This window comes from Chelonia mydas, chromosome 6 (assembly GCF_015237465.2).
Source record: "Chelonia mydas isolate rCheMyd1 chromosome 6, rCheMyd1.pri.v2, whole genome shotgun sequence".
Taxonomy (NCBI): Eukaryota; Metazoa; Chordata; order Testudines; family Cheloniidae; genus Chelonia; species Chelonia mydas.
Genome location: NC_051246.2, coordinates 71,018,976 through 71,039,953, shown reverse-complemented (window position 1 = coordinate 71,039,953; position 20,978 = coordinate 71,018,976). Strand labels below are relative to the sequence as shown.

At 41.2% G+C, this 20,978-nt stretch overlaps 1 protein-coding gene across 1 annotated transcript in view; it reads right to left on the bottom strand.

Annotated features, from left to right (window-relative positions):
- Positions 1-20,978, bottom strand: part of LOC102937323 (cytosolic phospholipase A2 epsilon) — a 52,840-nt gene that overhangs the window by 26,753 nt on the left and 5,109 nt on the right. Inside the window, exons 2-3 of the mRNA XM_037900427.2 lie at positions 10,178-10,250; positions 3,656-3,792 (exon numbers count right to left, since the gene is read on the bottom strand). Of these exons, the coding sequence (XP_037756355.2) occupies positions 3,656-3,792; positions 10,178-10,250 (210 nt within the window). The remainder of the gene's footprint in view (positions 1-3,655; positions 3,793-10,177; positions 10,251-20,978) is intronic.

Here is a 20,978-nt window from a genome sequence, read left to right as displayed (position 1 = left end):
AGCAGGGACTCCTGGGGATAGTCTATTTTTACCTTGTGCGAGGAGAGGAAGAAAATTGAAGGGATACAGAAATTTTGCAAATATCCAACTTTGAAGAAATCTATTCAAAATCTGAGGTTTCAGAGTAGCAGCCGTGTTAGGTCTGTATTCGCAAAAAGAAAAGGAGTACTTGTGGCACCTTAGAGACTAAGAAATTTATTTGAGCATAAGCTTTCGTGAGCTACAGCTCACTTCATCGCTGTAGCTCACGAAAGCTTATGCTCAAATAAATTTCTTAGTCTCTAAGGTGCCACAAGTACTCCTATTCAAAATCTAAGTAATACAGTTTCCTCCCCAGTTCAGTTTAAATGCTATAAGTTAGATATGTGAGTGAATTCATTCTGTTTCCACAGCATAGGTAAGAAGTCAGGCCCCTCCAATGAATTGTCAGATATTAACACTTCATGACAGCCAGGAACCTAATTGCCCTCCCTGCATAGGAAAGATATCATGAGAGAGACAATGGAAAACCTGAAGGAATCTAGAAAATTCATTAGAAGCCAAATCCCAGCTGCTCCTGCATTCCATGCTGGACAGGGGGAAATGATTGCTGGATCTGCATGACAGTGGGTGCGCTGGCCACATGCCCAACCTCCACTGCATGGGACTGTATAGGGCCCCATGCCCCCACAAATCCCGCTCCTGTGCAGTATGAACACACCAGTTTCATTGCATATGGGACTTTTCACTTTGTGGAAGAGGGGGAAGGATTTGCCTCTAAGTTACAGGCCACATATATTGGGCTCCATTTTGCTCCCATTGACATCAATGCAAATGATGCTATTGACTTCAGTGCGATCAGGGGAAGGACCGCTATGGGTAGCCTGTAACTAAAGAGCAAAACCTGTCTTCTAGCACAAAGCTCAGGGCCACATACTTGGTCGAACTGATACAGTCTCACTGAGCAGGCAGGTGAACACTGCCTATGAATTGTGTAGCAGTGATTACCGTAAGAATTCATTTAATGTCAAATTACATTGAGTGGTAGAGTGATCCAAAGCAAATGCCATGTAATCTGTAATAAGAATATGTGGTTTATTTTCTAGACATCAGCATGCAGATGACATAGTAATTACTATTGTAAAGTACCTACTAAATGTAATTCTAATGCTGTATGTGGGGATTTATATTATTATGCCTAATTGCATAGCAATACCAAGTACATCTTTTGTTGTCACATATAAGGAAATTATATTTACATGACATTTGTGTGCTGTAAAATTAAATACCTTTTACTAAAGAAATATTCCAAATATCCTGCAGTTTACCCAGCACTTTAGCTTGATACCAAGCTGCTAACAAAGGCTTTTTAACCTACACTATAACATTTTTGACTTGTAAATGTTTGATATTTTTAAATTGATCTTTAACCTTAACTTTAAATTTTCCAGGTTTTCATATATTTATTTCTTAATAACTAAATGTTCCGACAGTTGGTTAATATAATATTTAACTAGTTAATATTTATAAAGCACTTTGAACATAAGAAGGTTTCAGAGTAACAGCCGTGTTAGTCTGTATTTGCAAAAAGAAAAGGAGTACTTGTGGCATCTTAGAGACTAACCAATTTATTTGAGCATAAGATTTCGTGAGCTACAGCTCACTTCATCGGATGCATACTGCATTCTGCAGTTTCCACAGTATGCATCCGATGAAGTGAGCTGTAGCTCACAAAAGCTTATGCTCAAATAAATTGGTTAGTCTCTAAGGTGCCACAAGTACTCCTTTTCTTTTTGAACATAAGAAGTGGCATATAACTTTTAAGTGTTATTGTTACTATTCTAACAATGTAGTTTCACCATCAGTTAATTGAAGTGTCATTACTACCTTAGCTGGTTTTTTAAAGATTTGGGTCTTGGAATCCCTTTGGTCATTTAATAAACATTTAAAAACACCAATATGCAAAAAATAAATAAATTGTAGATTATTATTTTCTTCTGACAGAGTAATTTTGTTAAGATTATAGATATGGTATAAAAATGAGTACAATGAGACAACATATAGCATAGTATTTGGCAATTGTAAATTCATTGAATCACTGCAGTTCAGCTGACAGAACTTACCAGTGGTGCTGGCTTCTCCAGCAAGAGTATTCTATGGATAAAAGAACACCACCCTCTGTTGAGAGCAAAATGTGTATGGGAACTTACATTCATTGTAGAAAATTAGGTTCCTTATGTGACACTAGTCACTGGCCTCTCTCTCTATCCCAATACAACCAGCTTTCCCACATTACCCGTTTTCTGGCTTACATATTTGTCAGTTTAGTTGTAATGCACACAATTCACCAATTCAGGCCTCCCGGCTCAGCTTCACGGCTGAATGGAGTGCATTCTGGTCTGAGACTGAATCACTCTGATGGCAGATAGAACAGCAAAGTAAAAATCTCTGAGGAATCTCAATGCTTTAATGGTTCAAAATTTGTCAGGCATTGAGTAGATAAAACATTAGTGTATATAACATCCACTAAAGAATCAGTCAATTCAGTAGTAGTTAATAGACCTGATTGGAAATTCTTCATCAAAATGTTTTTGGGGGTTGTTTATTTTTTGGTTGTTTTTTGTTTTTATGAAAAATGTGGTTTCCACAAAATCAAAACTTTTGTGGGAAAATTTAGATTTTTCTGGAGTTTTGTATTTTCTTTTAGGAAAAATCTAAATGAAATGTTTAATTCAACATTAATCTGTATTTGCTTGAACTGCTGCAATGCCTCATAGGATTTGTAGTTTGGGTGCCTTGCACCTCCATTCTCCTCTATGGACTGGACTTCCTGGTTAGACTCCATCTCCCATGATGCTCTGAAGACTCACCCTGGTTGAACAAGCATGATGCATATGGGGAGATGCCCTCCTGCTGGGGCTTTTGGCCCTTTTAGGTGAATGGGGGCATGAGACACCAAAATTACTACTCCCATAAGGCACTGCAGTAGCTCAGGGGGACACAGACTAATGTTGAGCCAACCTGAAGCAACATGTTTTGATTTCATTCAACAAACTGAAATGAAACATTTTGCTGTGGAAATGTGCAAATGTTTCATTTCAGCGTTTCCGAACCACATTTCTTTGGGACTTTCCATGCCACCAAAAAGAGTCAATATTTTGATCCCCCCCCCCCTTTATTTGGAATTAAAAGAAATGTCAGAATATGAGAATTTCCTATGGGGTCAAAATTCTGAATATTTACCAGCACTTATTGTTAGGTAACAATTCCTAGGATAACTGAATTTGTTATGATGATACACTGTTTCCCTCCATGTTACACAGAGCATGTTGTCATTCAGTGCCTGTAGGGGATTGCGTGGTAATGGAGTTTTAGAATAAGCCTGAATTTTGTAGCTCCTGTTTACTAGTGTAGTTTTTATTAACTCAGAAAAATAACAATTTCTTTATTAAGAATGAATTTTAGCTATCTTAATTCACCCCGGATACTTAAAATATGAATTATCCAAACCAATGGCTATCAAAAATGAGAAAGTGACCTCAAAAGAGTTTTACTGGGGGTATTTTATTCATCTGGGGTGTTAAACTGTAGGTTGTAGAAGACTTGAAAATCCTACTTCTGCTTAAGTGGTAACAAATCTCCAGGCTACTGAAAGAGGGAATTCTCAGTTTCTTACCTTGATCTGACTCTGGATCCTGAAGTAAAATGTTTCGTTCCACACTGGGTTTTTGCAGTCGTGGACGGTTTTGGTCTGGATCTTTTCACATGTAGATGTTGGCAACTGCAGGCTGATGTAGCAGTCAGAATGGCTTACTGTATAAAAAGAGGTACAGCATAACTGTTAATGTATCAATACTCCCCGTCTTAAGCGGCACTGAAGAAATTAGTGCACTGCACTAAAATTAAATTGTATTTATTTAAAGACAGAGATTAGGGTAATTTATATATAACACTTCTCAGCAATGGGCCTGTGCCTTAATTCAGTTCTCATGTGCATATGCATTGTGATGCAGTCTTTAATTTCATGATCACACACTATTTTCCCACAAAAAGAAAAGGAGTACTTGTGGCACCTTAGAGACTAACAAATTTATTTGAGCATAAGATTTTGTGAGCTAGAGTTGCCACAAGTACTCCTTTTCTTTTTGCGAATACAGACTAACACGGCTGCTACTCTGAAACCTATTTTCCCACAGAACCCCTGCCACCACTATATTATCTGAGTGCTTCACAAAATTGAATTAATTTATTTTTAACATCACCTCTGTATGATTAAGGGATGCTATTACCCCCATTTTACAGATGGGGAACTGAGACACACAGCGATTGAAGTAAAAGTGTCCCAATTGGGTGCCCAATTTGAAATGCCCAGGAGCTGGTTTTTCATAGTACTTAGAATTATATAGCACTTCATATGTCCAGAGCACAGCTTTCATTGACTTCAGTTGCAACAAGGTAGAACGGCCCGTTAACTCACAGGAAAATGATAAAAGACAAAAACACCCTATCACCTATGGATTAACACTTTTCACAAAGCGATCGCTCTGACCTCTCAGTCCTCATCCTCAAAGGAAACCTGCACAATGCTTTCAAAAGACAAGCCTGGGGGCCTAAATTCATTATTCTGCGAGATACTATGAATCATGGACTGAACAGAGACACTGGATTTATGGCTTAGTCAATAATAATAACCCACTAGCCCCCTCTTTTTGTCCTACAACTGCAGAGGTATTAACATGCCACTCTATCTTGAATGGTCCCTTACAACTTGCGCTAACTACCTATGCTAAACAATCTGTTCCACCTTGCATTTTGCAGTGACGCTGGGAGTAACTTTCCCAGACCTGAAGAAAAGCTGTGTATGGCTCAAAGCCTTGTCTCTCTCACCAAGAGAAGTTCGTCCAATGAAAGCTATTACCTCACCCACCTTGTCTCTCTTATAATTAAGAAGTTTCTCCTAATGTCAAAGGGCACATCTACACAGCTGCACTGCTGTAGGGCGGTCATGAAGACACTCTAAACTGATGGGAGAGAGCTCTCTCCCATCGGCTTAGTTAATCCACCTCCGGCGGTAGCTATGTCAGCAGGAGAGCACTGTCCACACAGATGGTTAGGCTGGTATAACTACGTCACTTGGGGCATGTGGATTTTTCACACCTCTGAGAGACTTAGTTGTAGGCCTGTATCGTAGACCAGACCTAAAATCTCCTTCGCTGCAATATACTTGAAGACTGTTATCATGATTCTCTTTGCCACAAATACAGTGCTGACTCACAGCTGTATTTAAATTGTAGCTTTCTAAAGCTACCATCAAGCTACCAATAACGTATATTTAGGGCCCTTTGTTTTCCTGTTTTAACCAAAAACCTCCAAAAATTCCCAGGTTTTGGATTTTTCTGCTTTGAGGGTGGCCATAAACTACATAACATATTTTTGAGTAATTTTCAAGTCCGACCCACTGCCTTGTAACACTTAGTAACACTGAAACAAGTACGGAAAGCTAAGGCCCCACCAACCACTAATATATTATGTAATTTATAGACAGCTCCTTTTGACCCAAATTTTGTCCCCGCTTGAACTACCAGGACCTGGGCTCCCTGCTTGGAGACTCCCTGGCAGACAGCACAGTGTGCATCTGCACAGAAGGGTAAGTGCCGGGGGTGGCTGCTGTAGCTGCGCAGCAGGGAAGCAAGTGACTATGAGACAAGCCTTTCCCCCCACTGGCTCCCACCCCTGTGGGCTCCCCCCATTAGTGTCAGGAACTCCCCCCACCCTGCTCCCCCCAATGCACTGGGCACTCCCTGGCCCTTTTGCCTTGTGAGTATCTGGGCCTAGAGACATGTCACCATCTGGAGATGAACGCCAAGGCACAGAGCCCCATCTGCTTCACCCGCCAGACAGAGCCCTTCCTGCCCCAGGGCCGGTAAAAGGAAACAGGACCTGTTGCTGATGGCTCCGTGTCTCAGTGATTGGGATCGGCTCTCTTCTGGCTTCCAGCCCCTGTGTCCCACCTCTGTGACAGGAAAGATGACAACTTGGGGATGGGGGTTCTGTACAATTACTATTGACTCTGGTGTCCTTCAGGTAATAGCAACCATTTTGGGCTGCAGGAAAGAGGCTTTTCTGAGATAGTGGAAAAAGCCTTGGGAAAAAAACACTTTGGAAAAGCCGCTGTGAGCCCACATTACCCAGGAATTCACACTGAAGCCCCTTACATCAAGGGCAACTCTTCAAGTCAAAATATAGTAAACTGTTTTTGTTTAAAAAGAAGTTTAATTTTTGTAATGTGGATTAAAGATAATGGTTTTATAAACAATAAACTCTTACTTTTCTCTGTGTTGCTTTTTTCCTGTCCTCCTAGCCCCCAGTATTAACCCTGACATTTACCCAGAAAATGGTGACATTAATTTTTGCCCTGATTTTCACCCATTTTTTGAATTAAACATTGATAAATTCCCAGGAAATTTAAAAACAATAAAAACCAGAAATGAAGGGACTTAAATATAGACAATAGATTTGAGCTAACTAGCAAAGCTGTGTATTTAAAACTTTCACTTTGATACTATTTTGCAGCCTCTTCCCATAACCATATTATCTTATGCCAGTTGATATGCATAAGAGTTTAAAAGAGCCCTTGATGAAACACTTCTGATTTAATGTGCCAGAATTGCTGTTTCATAGTCCCAGAGTAAGTGCAGGATACTACAGTATGGGAAAAATAAAATTTGGTCTTTTGTGTGTGACTCCATGCTGTCTCCAGATTCCATGTTGCAATCTTCTATGTGCAAAGCACGTCTTTTTAATCTGGGTAATAATTCAATTCTTGGTCAATATGACCAGTGTTTGACAAAACTCTTCTATAGAAAGTGAGACACATTGCCCACAGTGGTTTTGGCTACATGCATATCATGTTAGGATTTACCTATCTTTGTAGAGATGCAGCTTGGTACTATGTATTCCTTCAGACCAGTTATATTGGCTTTATTAAATTGGTTGGGTATGTACTGGAGAGTCCTCTGAAATATACAATTATCTGCCCTGCCATTGTGTTACTTTCACCCTGGCTCATGTATTTTTTTCCTCAGTGTGGCCTGGCAGGCAATGCTGTCTTTATTCTTTTCTACTGTACGTATGTGTATGCTGGTAGTTTCTGTGCTACACAATATTCTGTAATATTTCAGTTCCTGAGGAAGTTGGGGAGCCAAACTGGGTCCCAAGACCAAGCCATTTTGCTTCCATACTGTAATCAAAACACTGTAAACAGGGTCATGTCCTACATCCTTTTATCTATGCTAGCATAGCTGCACTGGTTCAAAGAGAAATTTCTGGTTACAGGCTATCTGTATTTTAAAATAGTTTCCCAGATATAGATAAGAGACAACTGTAGACCTCATTTCCTGCCTGCAAGTGGCAAGGTCTTTTCGCCTCCCTGTTTCATAAAATCCATTCCATCGCTCTCTGTTCCACATGAATTTTTAAAAGATGCCATGTACAGAATAATATATAGCTGCCCCGTTATGAGATTGCTAGATAAGCATTTGAAAGTAAAGAGAATTCACCATTGGGTCAGCAGCCACTGCTATCCAATAATAATATTAACATTAGCTTTGGGGCAATAGTTTTAGAAAGGACTCTGTTATTCATTTAATGTAAGTGGATCAGAATCAAGATCAGAGAGGTAAAAACTGAGGCAAAAATAGAGTTGCTTTCTGCTGTCATCAAGTAAAACAACATACTGCAAGTACAGATCCAAAGAGGAGAGGTGATGTGGAAAGTGATACAAGCTAGACTGCCTTACACTTACAGACTCCCGGAGCCTAAATTTTCAAAAGTGGCCATTGATTTGGGGTATTTCCATTTTTTAGTGTCCACCTTGGGCCTGATTTTCAGAGCTGCTGAAGCACCCTTATCTCTGGAACGGCAGGTGCTCAGCACCTCTGAAAATCAGGCCAAAAATGTCTCAAGCTAGGCACCAAACTCAGTGCCTATTTTTGAAACTGTGAGTCTCTTGTAACTACTTCACCCACTTACCAATGCATAAGAGAGCACAGGGGGATTTAAATTGATGTAAGTGAAATGTCAAGGAAATGGAGGAAGGTGCAAGGTGCCAGTTAAATCAGAGGTGATCTGCTTGCACTCATGCTCTTGTATTAATTGCATTTTTTGCTGTACGCCTCTCTTCTAGCCCCACCTGTGTGAGAGTTATACAATTTCTACTTTGACTCAAGGGGCCAAATTCAAAAGAAATGTGGCAGGGCAGGAGCACAAGGTATATACAGGTAAGTGGGTGATGATGAGACAGTCTAAGTAAACAAGAACTACTTAGTCTACGAGAGCTCACACTGCTGTAACATGTATATTGAGGGTCCTGAAAAAAAGTGAAAATTACCCCAATTTCGATTCCCACTGGACTCCCTCAGATTCGCCTCTGAATTCAACCCTGCGCCCATGTACAGTGTCAGAGACATTGCAGATAGATACTGCAAGGTTTAGTTTGAAGAACCAGAGAGCTAAGCACACCCAAGAAGGGTAAAGAATCTGGGAGTGTTCAGATTCCGAGCACAAACCACACGTAGGCATGAAGCCAAGATAGAAAACGTGACTAAAAAGTATAGACCTTTGGAAGAAAGAGACTGCATAGGCATACTGGGCTCAATCTTCAACTCCGGGTCTGCTCAATACAAAGTGGTCTGAAAGCTTCCCCAGAGGAACAGAGAAGGGCTCTCGGCTTAGACCCAGAGTAGGCAGCGCTACACCACCTGCTCCCTCACCACTCTTTAGAAGAGGCACATCAGGGACACAGAGGCAGGTAAGGGGCATGGTCAGGGTGGGAGGGTGAGGGTCAGAGTGCTCTGTTGAAACCTGAGCTGGTATAATTGATCTTATATGACCACTGCAGCCAGCTTAACTTGCTCCATGTCGACACTACCACTTATGTCAGCAAAACTTGTGCCGCTCAGGGGTGTGAAAAAAACACCCCGCTGAGCAATATACGTTTTGCCGGCATAAGTAGCAGTGTGCACAGCGCTATGTTGGTGGGAGAGCTTCTCCACCAGCATAGCTACTGCCACGTGTTGGGGGTGATCTAATTATGTCAACAGGAGAGCTCTCTCCTGTCGGCACAGAGTGGCCACACAGTAAGGTGTAAGGTCTCTAGTGTAGTCATCACCTTAGATACCTTTGGGCAGCCCAGAAGCAGGGGAGATAGCCAGGTGGCTTCGAACCACCTTCTCCTGTGCTTGGGGCAGCTGAGGATTTGGCCTGCTATTTCATATATGCATGGAGGAATAGTAATAGCTAGTTATTGATATCACAAGCTTGAGGTGGTCAGCTGTAATAAACTGTTGCCGAAACAAACTTTGGGCCTGATCCAATGTCCAAATGGAGTGAATGGGAAGGCTCCCATTGATTTGAATAGACATTGTACGTGGCCCTTTATGTTTTGTATGGCTGCTTTATTTTGACCTAAGAGTCAAATGCATTTTTTTTAAATGTCTAAAATAAAAGGAAAGAGCTGTCTTATTAGATCCCAAAGTAAATAAGCATCTTAGCAAACTTTATGAAGTGCATCTAAACTCACAGGTCAAGATGATTCTCTTAAGTGTGCTAGAGAAAAATAGGTTGCCAGATGGGCATGAAAATGCTGCTTTTTAAAATCAAGATTGTCCAAAATGCGTGAACTCCTATCTCAATGCACTCCGGAAACTCCAGACAGTACAGGAACATTTGTCTTTAAAACCAACCAGAGCAATCTCAACCCGGATGTAGCTCCATTTATTTCAATGACATAATAACAAAGATGCATTTGGCCCATCATGTTTTATTTATATGAGGTGCTGGATTATTTCATAAACACATGGTTTATGATATTGATATATATGTAAAAGAAAAACTAGTACTTTTTCATTCCTGGGAAACAATACACCTTGTGACACTTCTTAATTTGTTTTGAACAATAAATTGTCTTTCTTGCTACACATGGAAAGTCATTTGACTCGTTATACTTGCACAATAACATAACTACTAGTTCTCAGGTAATACTCTGATGATCAACTATACTGCAATACTATAGCTGTTTATGTATACGCTAGTAACATCAATTACTTTCTTTTCTGACTTAGGGTGTTTGCAGTGTTCAGTTGTGCACTGATTACTTTCAGAACTAGGACCAATTTCTCAGAAGAGTAGAGACACTCACGTGTATCTGCCCGACGGAGATTTCTCATTCGTATTATTCTTACAGTAAGCAAGTAACAAGGAGATAATTCCATCTGTAAAAGAATGATATATGAAAGACAAAGGTTAAATTTAAATTTAAATTTAAATTTAAACAAATGAAGAACCTAATCAAGTACTGTATGACAATAAAATGTTCAGCAAAAACATGTTAATCAATCATTTTCTAGACTGATATCTGAAACAATATATAGAGATTCACAAAATCAGGGATCATCATAACAAATCGTGAATTGATTCCTTTATTTATTTATTGTTAACAATGACGCAACTGTGTTTTTCTGACAAATTCAGGGCACACTTGTGAGTTTAGGTTTTTTCCACAGAGTTTTTAGGGGAAAGAAGGAAAAATTGCAGTTGTTTTTTTCTTTTTACAAATAGTACAATTTTAATTCTACGGAACCAGCTGCCAACAGTTGCAGTACACAGGGTTTGGTCTTCTCAGATACAGGAGTCAGGAAAGTGGCAGGTATTCTTAGCAAAGCTCTTTTTAGTGTGTTGGAGCCTTCTAGATGGCAAAACTTACTCCCTGGTCCCCAGGTTGCTTCTAACCTCAAATTAGGTACTTTGATACCTCCCTCGTGATACCCACCACGGTGCATTTATTGCTTTGAAGTAATTTGTTGTAACTGCATTGTAGACTTGAGCTAAACTCAATGATGAGTGTACAGAAGTTCGTGAGAATCTTTCCTTCAGTTTTGAGTCACATGGGTTTGTATTGCTTGAGTTTCTGTGTGAATTTTACATTCAAACAAAGCCAGAATATCAAAATGAAACTCAAATAAAATCAGCAAGTTTATTCCTGTTTAACATAACAATTATGCCAACACAGGGATGTAAGTTCTAGCTCAAGCAGAACTAGCTCTCATCAAACTACCACAGTAAAAACTGAAGTGTGTTAACTATCGTGGCGCAAACTGAGGGATGGGGTGGCCGCCAGAGGACAAACCCCTCTGAAATCCTAGGTACGTACTTGGAGTGGCTAGCTCATCCCACTGCTTGAGCTGCCATGGTTACACTTCCATTTTTAGCATGCTATCTCTATCAGAGCTAACATGGGTAAGTCTACACGAGCTGGAAATTACATCTCCGAATTGGCGGTAGACATACCCTGAGAATCTGGGCCATAGGCTCCACGAGGTGCACTACAGCAGGAAACCCAGTTGTCCATGCACTCCGTTTTCAGGCTTTAATCATTAAAAGGACAAGAAACAATAAGAAAATAAGAAGGAAGGTAACAACGTTGCTCATAATATGGCCTTCGGTGCTCTGAAACCCTTACCATAAAAAGTTCTTCTAGCTTAATAGGGTGTTTGCAGCATCCCTTTGTGATTTGAAGTCTTCTTCCAACGCACTACCACTAACAGGTAAATCCCAAACTCCTAAAAAGCTAATTGAGAGTTTTCTTTTGTTGGGAACTATTCCTGGTCTTCAAAACCTCAAAGTTTCCCTTTGTTTCTTATCCTTCTTTTTGTAGTCACCATATACCCCAAATGCCTAATTCCACCAAAGACTAAGACCCAGAAATCCACTTGAGGAGTATCTCCAGAAGACTTTATGGCTAGAGGAGTTAGGTGCATCAATCCTATTGAAAATGAGTGGGGTTATGGTGCCCAACTCCCTTAAGCTCCTTTGAAAATCCTAGCCATAGTCTTTTATCAAGCCAGTCTCCAATACTTTGCAGCTACTGACAAACCTACATGAAGACAGGATGATATGATTTCCTTTTTTCTAAAATAAGGTGTTTCCTGATGGTGTATTTGAATATGCTGCATAGAGTCAAGTCATCCTGGCAAAATGCGACTCTGACAGAGCCCCAAAACAATTCAGTATTTCCTGTGACCAAGAAACTTGGTGATAAGGCCCAGATGCTGCTGTATTCCTCATACTCCTAGGAACCCTTCCTCCCACAGTGAGCAAATACATCCAAATCCTAGACTAGCATTTCTCAAACTGTGGCCCGCGGACCCCACTGATCAATTCCTTCTTCTCCCTCCCACTGCCTCCTGCACGCCAGGGAACAGCGGCGTGCAGGAGGCATCGGAAAGGAGGGGGAGGAGCGGGGACGGAGCGTGCTTGGGGAGGGGGGTGGAAAGAGGCATGGAAGAGGAGAGGTATGGGTGGAGAGGGGGCGGAAAGAGGTGGGGAAGGGGTGGTGACTTGGGGGAAGGGGTGGAGTGGGGGGCTGAGTGGTAGGGTTTGGGGGTCCGCAAAAAATTTAAATCAACATGGGGGTCCTTGGGTTGCTAAAGTTTGAGAACCTCTGTGTGACAGGTTGGATCAGAGAAACCCCTTGGGAGCTGCCACCTGATGTGTCAAGACTACTTCTGCTCCTGCTTTCCTGCCCTGTCATCTTAGGACTTCAGTGCCCTGCCTGGTTTGAGCCAGACCCGCTAGCCTGCTGCAAACCCTGACCCAGGTCTGAACCACATCTCCTAACAGCTGTGGGCTTAACTGAGACAGCACAGGAGCCAGCAAACAGAGCTGTAAACAGGGGAGTTTCCGTGGGAGTTCTGTTGGAGGAGAAGGTATTTGTATTTGGTTTTTTATTTGTATGTGTAGAGGCTTGTTGGGGCTTTGTGCTGGGAGAGAAGCTGAGCCCTGATTAGGGGGCGGGGCTTCTCTGACTAGGGGTCCTATAAAGGTAGCCAGCCAGTCAGGCAGCGGCCCAGGAGCCAGCAAACAGAGATGTAAACAGGGGAGTTTGAGTGGGAGTTTGAAAGGGGAGTTTGTCTTGTGGTGCTTGTTTGGGGTTTGTTTTTGCTGTGGGTGGTGGTGTTTTGGTGTGGTTTGTGTTTCCCAGATTAACAGGATTTAGGTGGGACGGCTATGACAGATACAGAGGCAGCAGTGGGAGTGACCCATGTAGTGGAAGACACAATGAAGATGACTGGATGTGGAAGCTGCAGTATGTACATGATCCTGGAGGGGGTACTTGGAAAGAGTTTGGTCTGCATGAAGTGCCGTCTGATAAAGCTGATGGAAGAGAAGATTTTAGGATTGGAGATGTAGCTGAAAAGTCTGGTTGAGTTTAGAAGGGGGTTTGAGCAGATTATGGAGCAAAGACATGAGGCAACTGAAGGGAAAAGCTCAGACTTGCAGATGGAAGCAGGACTGAGGAATTCTGAGTGGAGACTGCTGGGTGAAGAAAATGGACAGTGGAAGCATGAGACTAAGAGAATCAGGCAGAGGAAAAGATGGGCTGGTGAAGGAGAAATAGAGCTCAAGAACAGGTTTGCAGAGTTGGAAAATGAAGAAGGGGCTCAGCAGGTGGTCACTGAAGGTGGAAGGGCAAGGAAGAAGAGAAGAGCAGCTAGTCCTATAGGAAAAGGGGAAGAGTCAATGGAGACTACACCAAATATGAGCCCCAGGAGGATACAGGATGGGTTGAAGAGGATTACAAGGAAGAATAGGAATGGAAAGAACTTGCAGCCAGAGGGAACAGGGGATAGACTGGAGAATCGCACCGTCACCAGGAAAAGGCAGGTCTACATGATCGGGGACTCCTTACTGAGAACAATAGACATGCCTGTAACCAGAGCTGATCCAGAGAATAGAAGGGTGTGCTGTCTTCCAGGTGCTAAGATATGGGATGTGGACCTGAGGTTGAAAAGAATCCTAAAGGGAGCGGGAAAGAATCCACTGATTGTCCTTCATGTGGGAACAAATGATACCGGTAAATTCTCACTGGAACGTACCAAGGGAGACTATGCCAGGCTGGGGAAGACGCTTAAGGAAATGGAGGCTCAGATGATCTTCAGTGGGATTCTGCCTGTTCCTAGAGAAGGGCAACAAAGGTGTGACAAGATTATGACTATCAACAGATAACTCAGGCAGTGGTGTTATAAGGAGGGCTTTGGGATGTATGGCCACTGGGAGGCATTCATGGACAGAGGACAGTTCTCTCGGGATGGACTTCATCTGAGTAGGGAAGGAAATAGACTTCTAGGATGGAGACTGGCACAACTGATTAAGAGAGCTTTAAACTAGGAATCTGGGGGAGATGGTTGGGAGATGTCCAGGTAATCTCCACGCCGAATTTTAGCATTGGGAGGGAAGAAAACAAAGTGAGAAAGGATACAGCCGTGGATAGGAGAATGGACATAAGGAGGAAGGGCAGTGTGGATACCAGTCTAATAGGTCATACTGGCTGTAGAATGTCCGTGCCTAATCGGGTAAAGAATGTGAGTGAGGCCAAACAGCAAAAATTAAGATGTTTGTACACCAATGCGAGGAGCCTAGGTAACAAAATGGAGGAACTAGAGCTACTGGTGCAGGAAGTGAAACCAGATATTACAGGGATAACAGAAACATGGTGGAATAGTAGACATGACTGGACTACAGCTATTGAAGGGTATGTGCTGTTTAGGAAAGACAGAAATAAAGGTAAAGATGGTGGAGTAGCATTGTATATCAAGGATGAGGTAGAATGTAAAGAAATAAGAAGCGATGGAATGGATAAGACAGAGTCCGTCTGGGCAAAAATCACACTGGGGAAGAAAACTACTAGAGCCTCCCCTGTGATAGTACTCGGGGTGTGCTATAGACCACCGGGATCTAATTTGGTTATGGATAGAGCCCTCTTTAATGTTTTTAATGAAGTAAATACTGATGGAAATTGCGTGATCATGGGAGACTTTAACTTCCCAGATATAGACTGGAGGACGAGTGCTAGTAATAATAATAGGGCTCAGATTTTCCTAGATGTGATAGCTGATGGATTCCTTCATCAAGTAGTTGCTGAACTGACTAGAGGGGATGCCATTTTAGATTTGGTTTTGGTGAGTAGTGAGGACCTCATAGAAGAAATGGTTATAGGGGACAACCTTGGTTCAAGTGATCATGAGCTAATTCAGTTCAAACTGAACGGAAGAATAAACAAAAATAAATCTGCGACTAGGGTTTTTGATTTCAAAAGGGCTGACTTTCAAAAATTAAGGAAATTAGTTAGGGAAGTGGATTGGACTGAAGAATTTATGGATCTAAAGACAGAGGAGGCCTGGGATTACTTCAAGTCAAAGCTGCAGAAGCTATCGGAAGCCTGCATCCCAAGAAAGGGGAAAAAATTCATAGGCAGGAGTTGTAGACCAAGCTGGATGAGGAAGCATCTCAGAGAGGTGATTAAGAAACAGCAGAAAGCATACAGGGAGTGGAAGATGGGAGGGATCAGCAAAGAAAGCTACCTTACTGAGGCCAGAACATGTAGGGATAAAGTGAGAAAGGCTAAAAGTCAAGTAGAGTTGGACCTTGCAAAGGGAATTAAAACCAATAGTAAAAGGTTCTATAGCCATATAAATAAGAAGAAAACAAAGAAAGAAGAAGTGGGACCGCTAAACACTGAGGATGGAGTGGAGGTTAAGGATAATCTAGGCATGGCCTAATATCTAAACAAATACTTTGCCTCAGTCTTTAATAAAGCTAATGAGGAGGTTAGGGATAATGGTAGCATGACAAATGGGAATGAGGATATGGAGGTGGATATTACCATATCTGAGGTAGAAGCCAAACTCGAACAGCTTAATGGGACTAAATCGGGGGGCCCAGATAATCTTCATCCAAGAACATTAAAGGAATTGGCACATGAAATTGCAAGCCCATTAGCAAGAATTTTTAATGAATCTGTAAACTCAGGGGTTGTACCGTATGACTGGAGAATTGCTAACATAGTTCCTATTTTTAAGAAAGGAAAAAAAAGTGATCCGGGTAACCACAGGCCGGTTAGTTTGACATCTGTAGTATGCAAGGTCTTGGAAAAAATTTTGAAGGAGAAAGTAGTTAAGGACATTGAGGTCAATGGTAAATGGGACAAAATACAACATGGTTTTACAAAAGGTAGATTATGCCAAACCAACCTGATCTCCTTCTTTGAGAAAGTAACAGATTTATTAGACAAAGGAAACGCAGTGGATCTAATTTACCTAGATTTCAGTAAGGCATTTCATACGGTGCCAAATGGGGAATTATTAGTTAAATTGGAAAAGATGGGGATCAATATGAAAATTGAAAGGTGGATAAGGAATTGGTTAAAAGGGAGACTACAGCGGGTCATACTGAAAGGTGCACTGTCAGACTGGAGGGAGGTTACCAGTGGAGTTCCTCAGGGATCGTTTTTGGGACCAATCTTATTTAATCTTTTTATTACTGACCTCGGCACAAAATGTGGGAGTGTGCTAATAAAGTTTGCGGATGATACAAACCAGGGAGGTATTGCCAATTTAGAGAAGGACCGGGATATCATACAGGAGGATCTGGATGACCTTGTAAACTGGAGTAATAGTAATAGGATGAAATTTAATAGTGAGAAGTGTAAGGTCATGCATTTAGGGATTAATAACAAGAATTTTAGTTATAAACTGGGGACGCATCAATTAGAAGTAACGGAGGAAGAGGAGGACCTTGGCGTATTGGTTGACCACAGGATGACTATGAGCCGCCAATGTGATATGGCCGCAAAAAAGCTAATGCAGTCTTAGGATGCATCAGGTGAGGTATTTCCAGTAAAGATAAGGAGGTGTTAGTATTGTTATACAAGGCACTGGTGAGACCTCATCTGGAATACTGTGTGCAGTTCTGGTCTCCCATGTTTAAGAAGGATGAATTCAAACTGGAACAGGTCCACAGAAGGGCTACTAGGATGATCCGAGGAATGGAAAACCTGTCTTATGAGAGGAGACTCAAAGAGCTTGGCTTGTTTAGCCTAACCAAAAGAAGGTTGCAGGGAGATATGATTGCTTTTGTCTAGTTTGCATCCAATTTGGTAGAAATACCGGAGAGGGAGAGGAATTATTTAAGCTCAGTACCAATGTGGACACAAGAACAAATGGATATAAACTGGCCATTGGGACGTTTAGACTTGAAATTAGATGAAGGTTTCTAACCATCAGAGGAGTGAAGTTGTGGAATAGCCTTCCAAGGGAAGCAGTGGGGGCAAAAGATCTATCTGGCTTTAAGATTAAACTCGATAAGTTTATGGAGAAGATGGTATGATGGGATAACATGATTTTGGCAATTAATTGATCTTTAACTATTCATGGTAAATAGGCCCAATGGCCTGTGATAGGATGTTAGATGGGGTGGGATCTGAGTTACGACACAGAATTCTTTCCTGGGTATCTGGCTGGTGAATCTTGCCCACATGCTCAGGGTTTCAGCTGATCGCCATATTTGGGGTCAGGAAGAAATCTTCCTCCAGGGCAGATTGGAAGAGGCCCTGGCGGGGTTTTCGCCTTCCTCTGTAGCATGGGGCACGGGTCACTTGCTGGAGGATTCTCTGTACCTTGAAGTCTTTAAACCATGATTTGAGGACTTCAATAGCTCAGACATAGGTGAGAAATTTATTGCAGGAGTGGGTGGGTGGGATTCTGTGGCCTGCATTGTGCAGGAGGTCAGACTAGATGATCATAATGGTCCCTTCTGACCTTAATATCTACGAGTCTCTGAGAGCAGCTTACAGAAGTGTGCCTGTCTTTAACACTCAGATGCCCAACTCCCAATTGTGTCCAAACCCTAAATAAATCTGTTTTACCCTGTATAAAGGTTATACAGGGTAAACTCATAAATTGTTCACCCTCTATAACACTGATAGAGAGAGGTGCACAGCTGTTCCCCCACCACCACCCCGTATTAATACATACTCTGGGTTAATTAATAAGTAAAAAGTGATTTTATTAGATACAGAAAGTAGGATTTAAGTGGTTCCAAGTAGTAACAGACAGAAAAAAGTGAATTACCAAGCAAAATAAAATAAAACACGCAAGTCTATGTCTAGTACAGTAATAAAACTGAATACAGATAAAAACCTCACCAGTTCCAGTAAGCTTTCTTTTACAGACTAATCTCCTTCTAGTCTGGGTCCAGCAATCACTCACAACCCCTGTAGTTACTATCCTTTGTTCCAGTTTCTTTCAGGTATCTTTGGGGGTGGAGAGGCTCTCTCTTTAGCCAGCTGAAGACTAAATGGAGGGGTCTCCCAGGGGTTTAAATAGACTTTCTCTTGTGGGTGGAGACCCCTTCCTCTCTCCTATGCAAAGTCCAGCTACAAAATGGAGTTTTGGAGTCACCTGGGTAAGTCACATGTCCAAGCATGACTGAGTTCCTTACCAGACAAGCCACATTCCTGGGAAAGCTCAGATGTGGATTGGCATCTCCAAGTTCATTGTTGGCTTAAGGGTTTCTTGATTGGGCACTTACTGAGAATAGTCTTTTCTCAGGAAGCTGACCAACTGCTTCACTAAAACCTACTTAGAATCGGACAAGTATACAGCCAATATTCATAGCTTCGAATACAAAAATGATACATGCATACAAATAGGATTAATAGATTCAGTAAATCATAACTTCTACAGAGATGTTACATGGCATATGTAGCATAAAACATATTCCAGTTATGTCATATACATACATTCATAAGCATAATTCCATAAAGCCTTATGGGGGGCACCGTCACACTCTGTCCTAGATCATAATTATTTTTATGAGCTGATTTCAGCTCAGACAGAAGCAGCCATCTGTGTCTCCTACAACATTTCACAGACTACCTAGAATGCTGGCAAATATACAGGCAGAGTAGATGTCGAGACATTTTCAGATGAAGAAAGGCTAGAAGAACTTCACTCAATGTGTGCATTAATTGAAAGAGTGAAGTCAAATTTTCTCAAAACAGTCTGCTAATGCATCAAACTGATACTCTGACTATACCTCACAAATGTGATATTTTTATTTCAAATTGACACTAATGACTAGGCTATTTAAAGCCTTTACATTTTATTTATGTAGAAATGTATTATGTTCACAATCTGACAGCCTGTGGGCACCTTAATTTAAATAAAAATACTATGACAATGACTAGCAACAATAATAGGCAATCATCCTCTTGTCCCTCCATACCCCATCACTTGCAGACCTCCCAACTTAAGTCCACACCAAACGCATACTTGGACAAATAAATAGATGAGCCTTACAGTGTACTTGGAAGGACAACTGTCTGCATCGCATGAGCTCAGGAACTCCACAGATTAAAAAATAATAGTTAAGTTTGGTGTTTTCACTCAAATATTCCAGTTTACAAACCTTGATTCGGTTTGTTTTCCAAAATATATGAATACTCTTCAATACAGTTTAAATGCAGTAAATAATGTCATGAATCCACATGGTTGCCAAATTTTGTGTTAAAAAATTATCCCACTAGTGAGTTAAGACGACAAATAGACTCTTTGTTACATCAAATCTGCTCTTTTTTCATGTGTGTTCTAAATCCTGCCACTCCTCCTTGCACACAGAAGTGTAAAATGTTATTTTTATTTTAACTTATTCCCTTAAATTAGTCAACAGAAGGGGAAAATTGCTTAAACAATCAGTATGACACTTGTAACGCAATATCTTTGATCTAGTTTCATAAAAATATAAGATGGTTCATAAATATTATAATGAATATTAATATCAGTTATACATATATATGATAAAATATTTGAATTGTGCTACTCTGCCTATGTAAACTCAAAGAAAAGCAATTTCAGGTCCATTCTAATCTGCATAACACACCATTAACGCTACAATTATATCATGCTTCACTTATTGGTAACAAATAGAAAAGCTTTCTTTTATAGATAGGTTTCAGAGTAGCAGCCGTGTTAGTCTGTATCCGCAAAAAGAAAAGGAGGACTTAGAGACTAACACATTTATTTGAGCATAAGCTTTCGTGAGCTACAGCTCACTTCATCGGATGCATTCAGTGAGCTGTAGCTCACAAAAGCTTATGCTCAAATAAATGTGTTAGTCTCTAAGGTGCCACAAGTACTCCTTTTCTTTTATAGATAGGCTTTAATGATGGAGTCAAAATTTGGAGGGTCCCAAACAGAATTCTAAAGTGGAATGAACAAGGGAGTGATGTACAATACTTTAATTATCTTGCCATCAAATTCAAGTTGCACTTGAGATAAAACAGAAACATTTATTCTTTGAGTGATTTACTACTAATTGTCAAACCATCTTCATTTGAATGCCTGCAAAATAGCATGCACAAGCACATGACCCTGCATAATGTAGGTGCAAGAAACATTGCATGTACTAAGCCAATCTGACAACTAAGTACACACATGCACATATTAGAATTTGTATGCAAACACTATGCAATCTAACTGGGTACAAGTCTATTTGAAAATGTGGGCTATTAAATGCACTATGCACAAAATCTAATGAAAACTATTTTTAATCTATTATTTTTTAGCAAAAAGAATAGGACAGTCCCACAAATGAAAACAAAAACCCTCTTCCCTAAGCAAAATAACTGAGCGAAAAGAAGGGCTTTGCACAATGTGCTAAATGTCAATAAACTAGAGTTTTGTTGTACAAATGCGGAAGGAAACTCCTTAGTAAAGGACGCTCCACTATGAAAGTCCTGCCACAAGTCCAGGGCCGGCTCCAGCTTTTTTGCTGCCCCAGGCAGCGAAGGGAAAAACAAAACAAAACACCAAGCCTGGTTGAGCTGCCGCCGCAGTGCCACTGAAGAGGAAGAGAGGGACTGCAGGGCCCGCCACCGAAGACCCGGATGTGCCACCCCGATGACGGACGGAGTGCTGCCCTTTTCTATTGGCCGCCCCAGGCACCTGCTTCCTTCGCTGCTGCCTGGAGCCGGCTCTGCACAAGTCTTCAACTGTTTAAATCTAGGGACTGTTAGCCTGAATGCCACTGCTGACCTTAATTGTTATTGTAGCATATAGGGAAAGGAACAGTCAGGACCCAGATAACATACATCTTCATTAAAG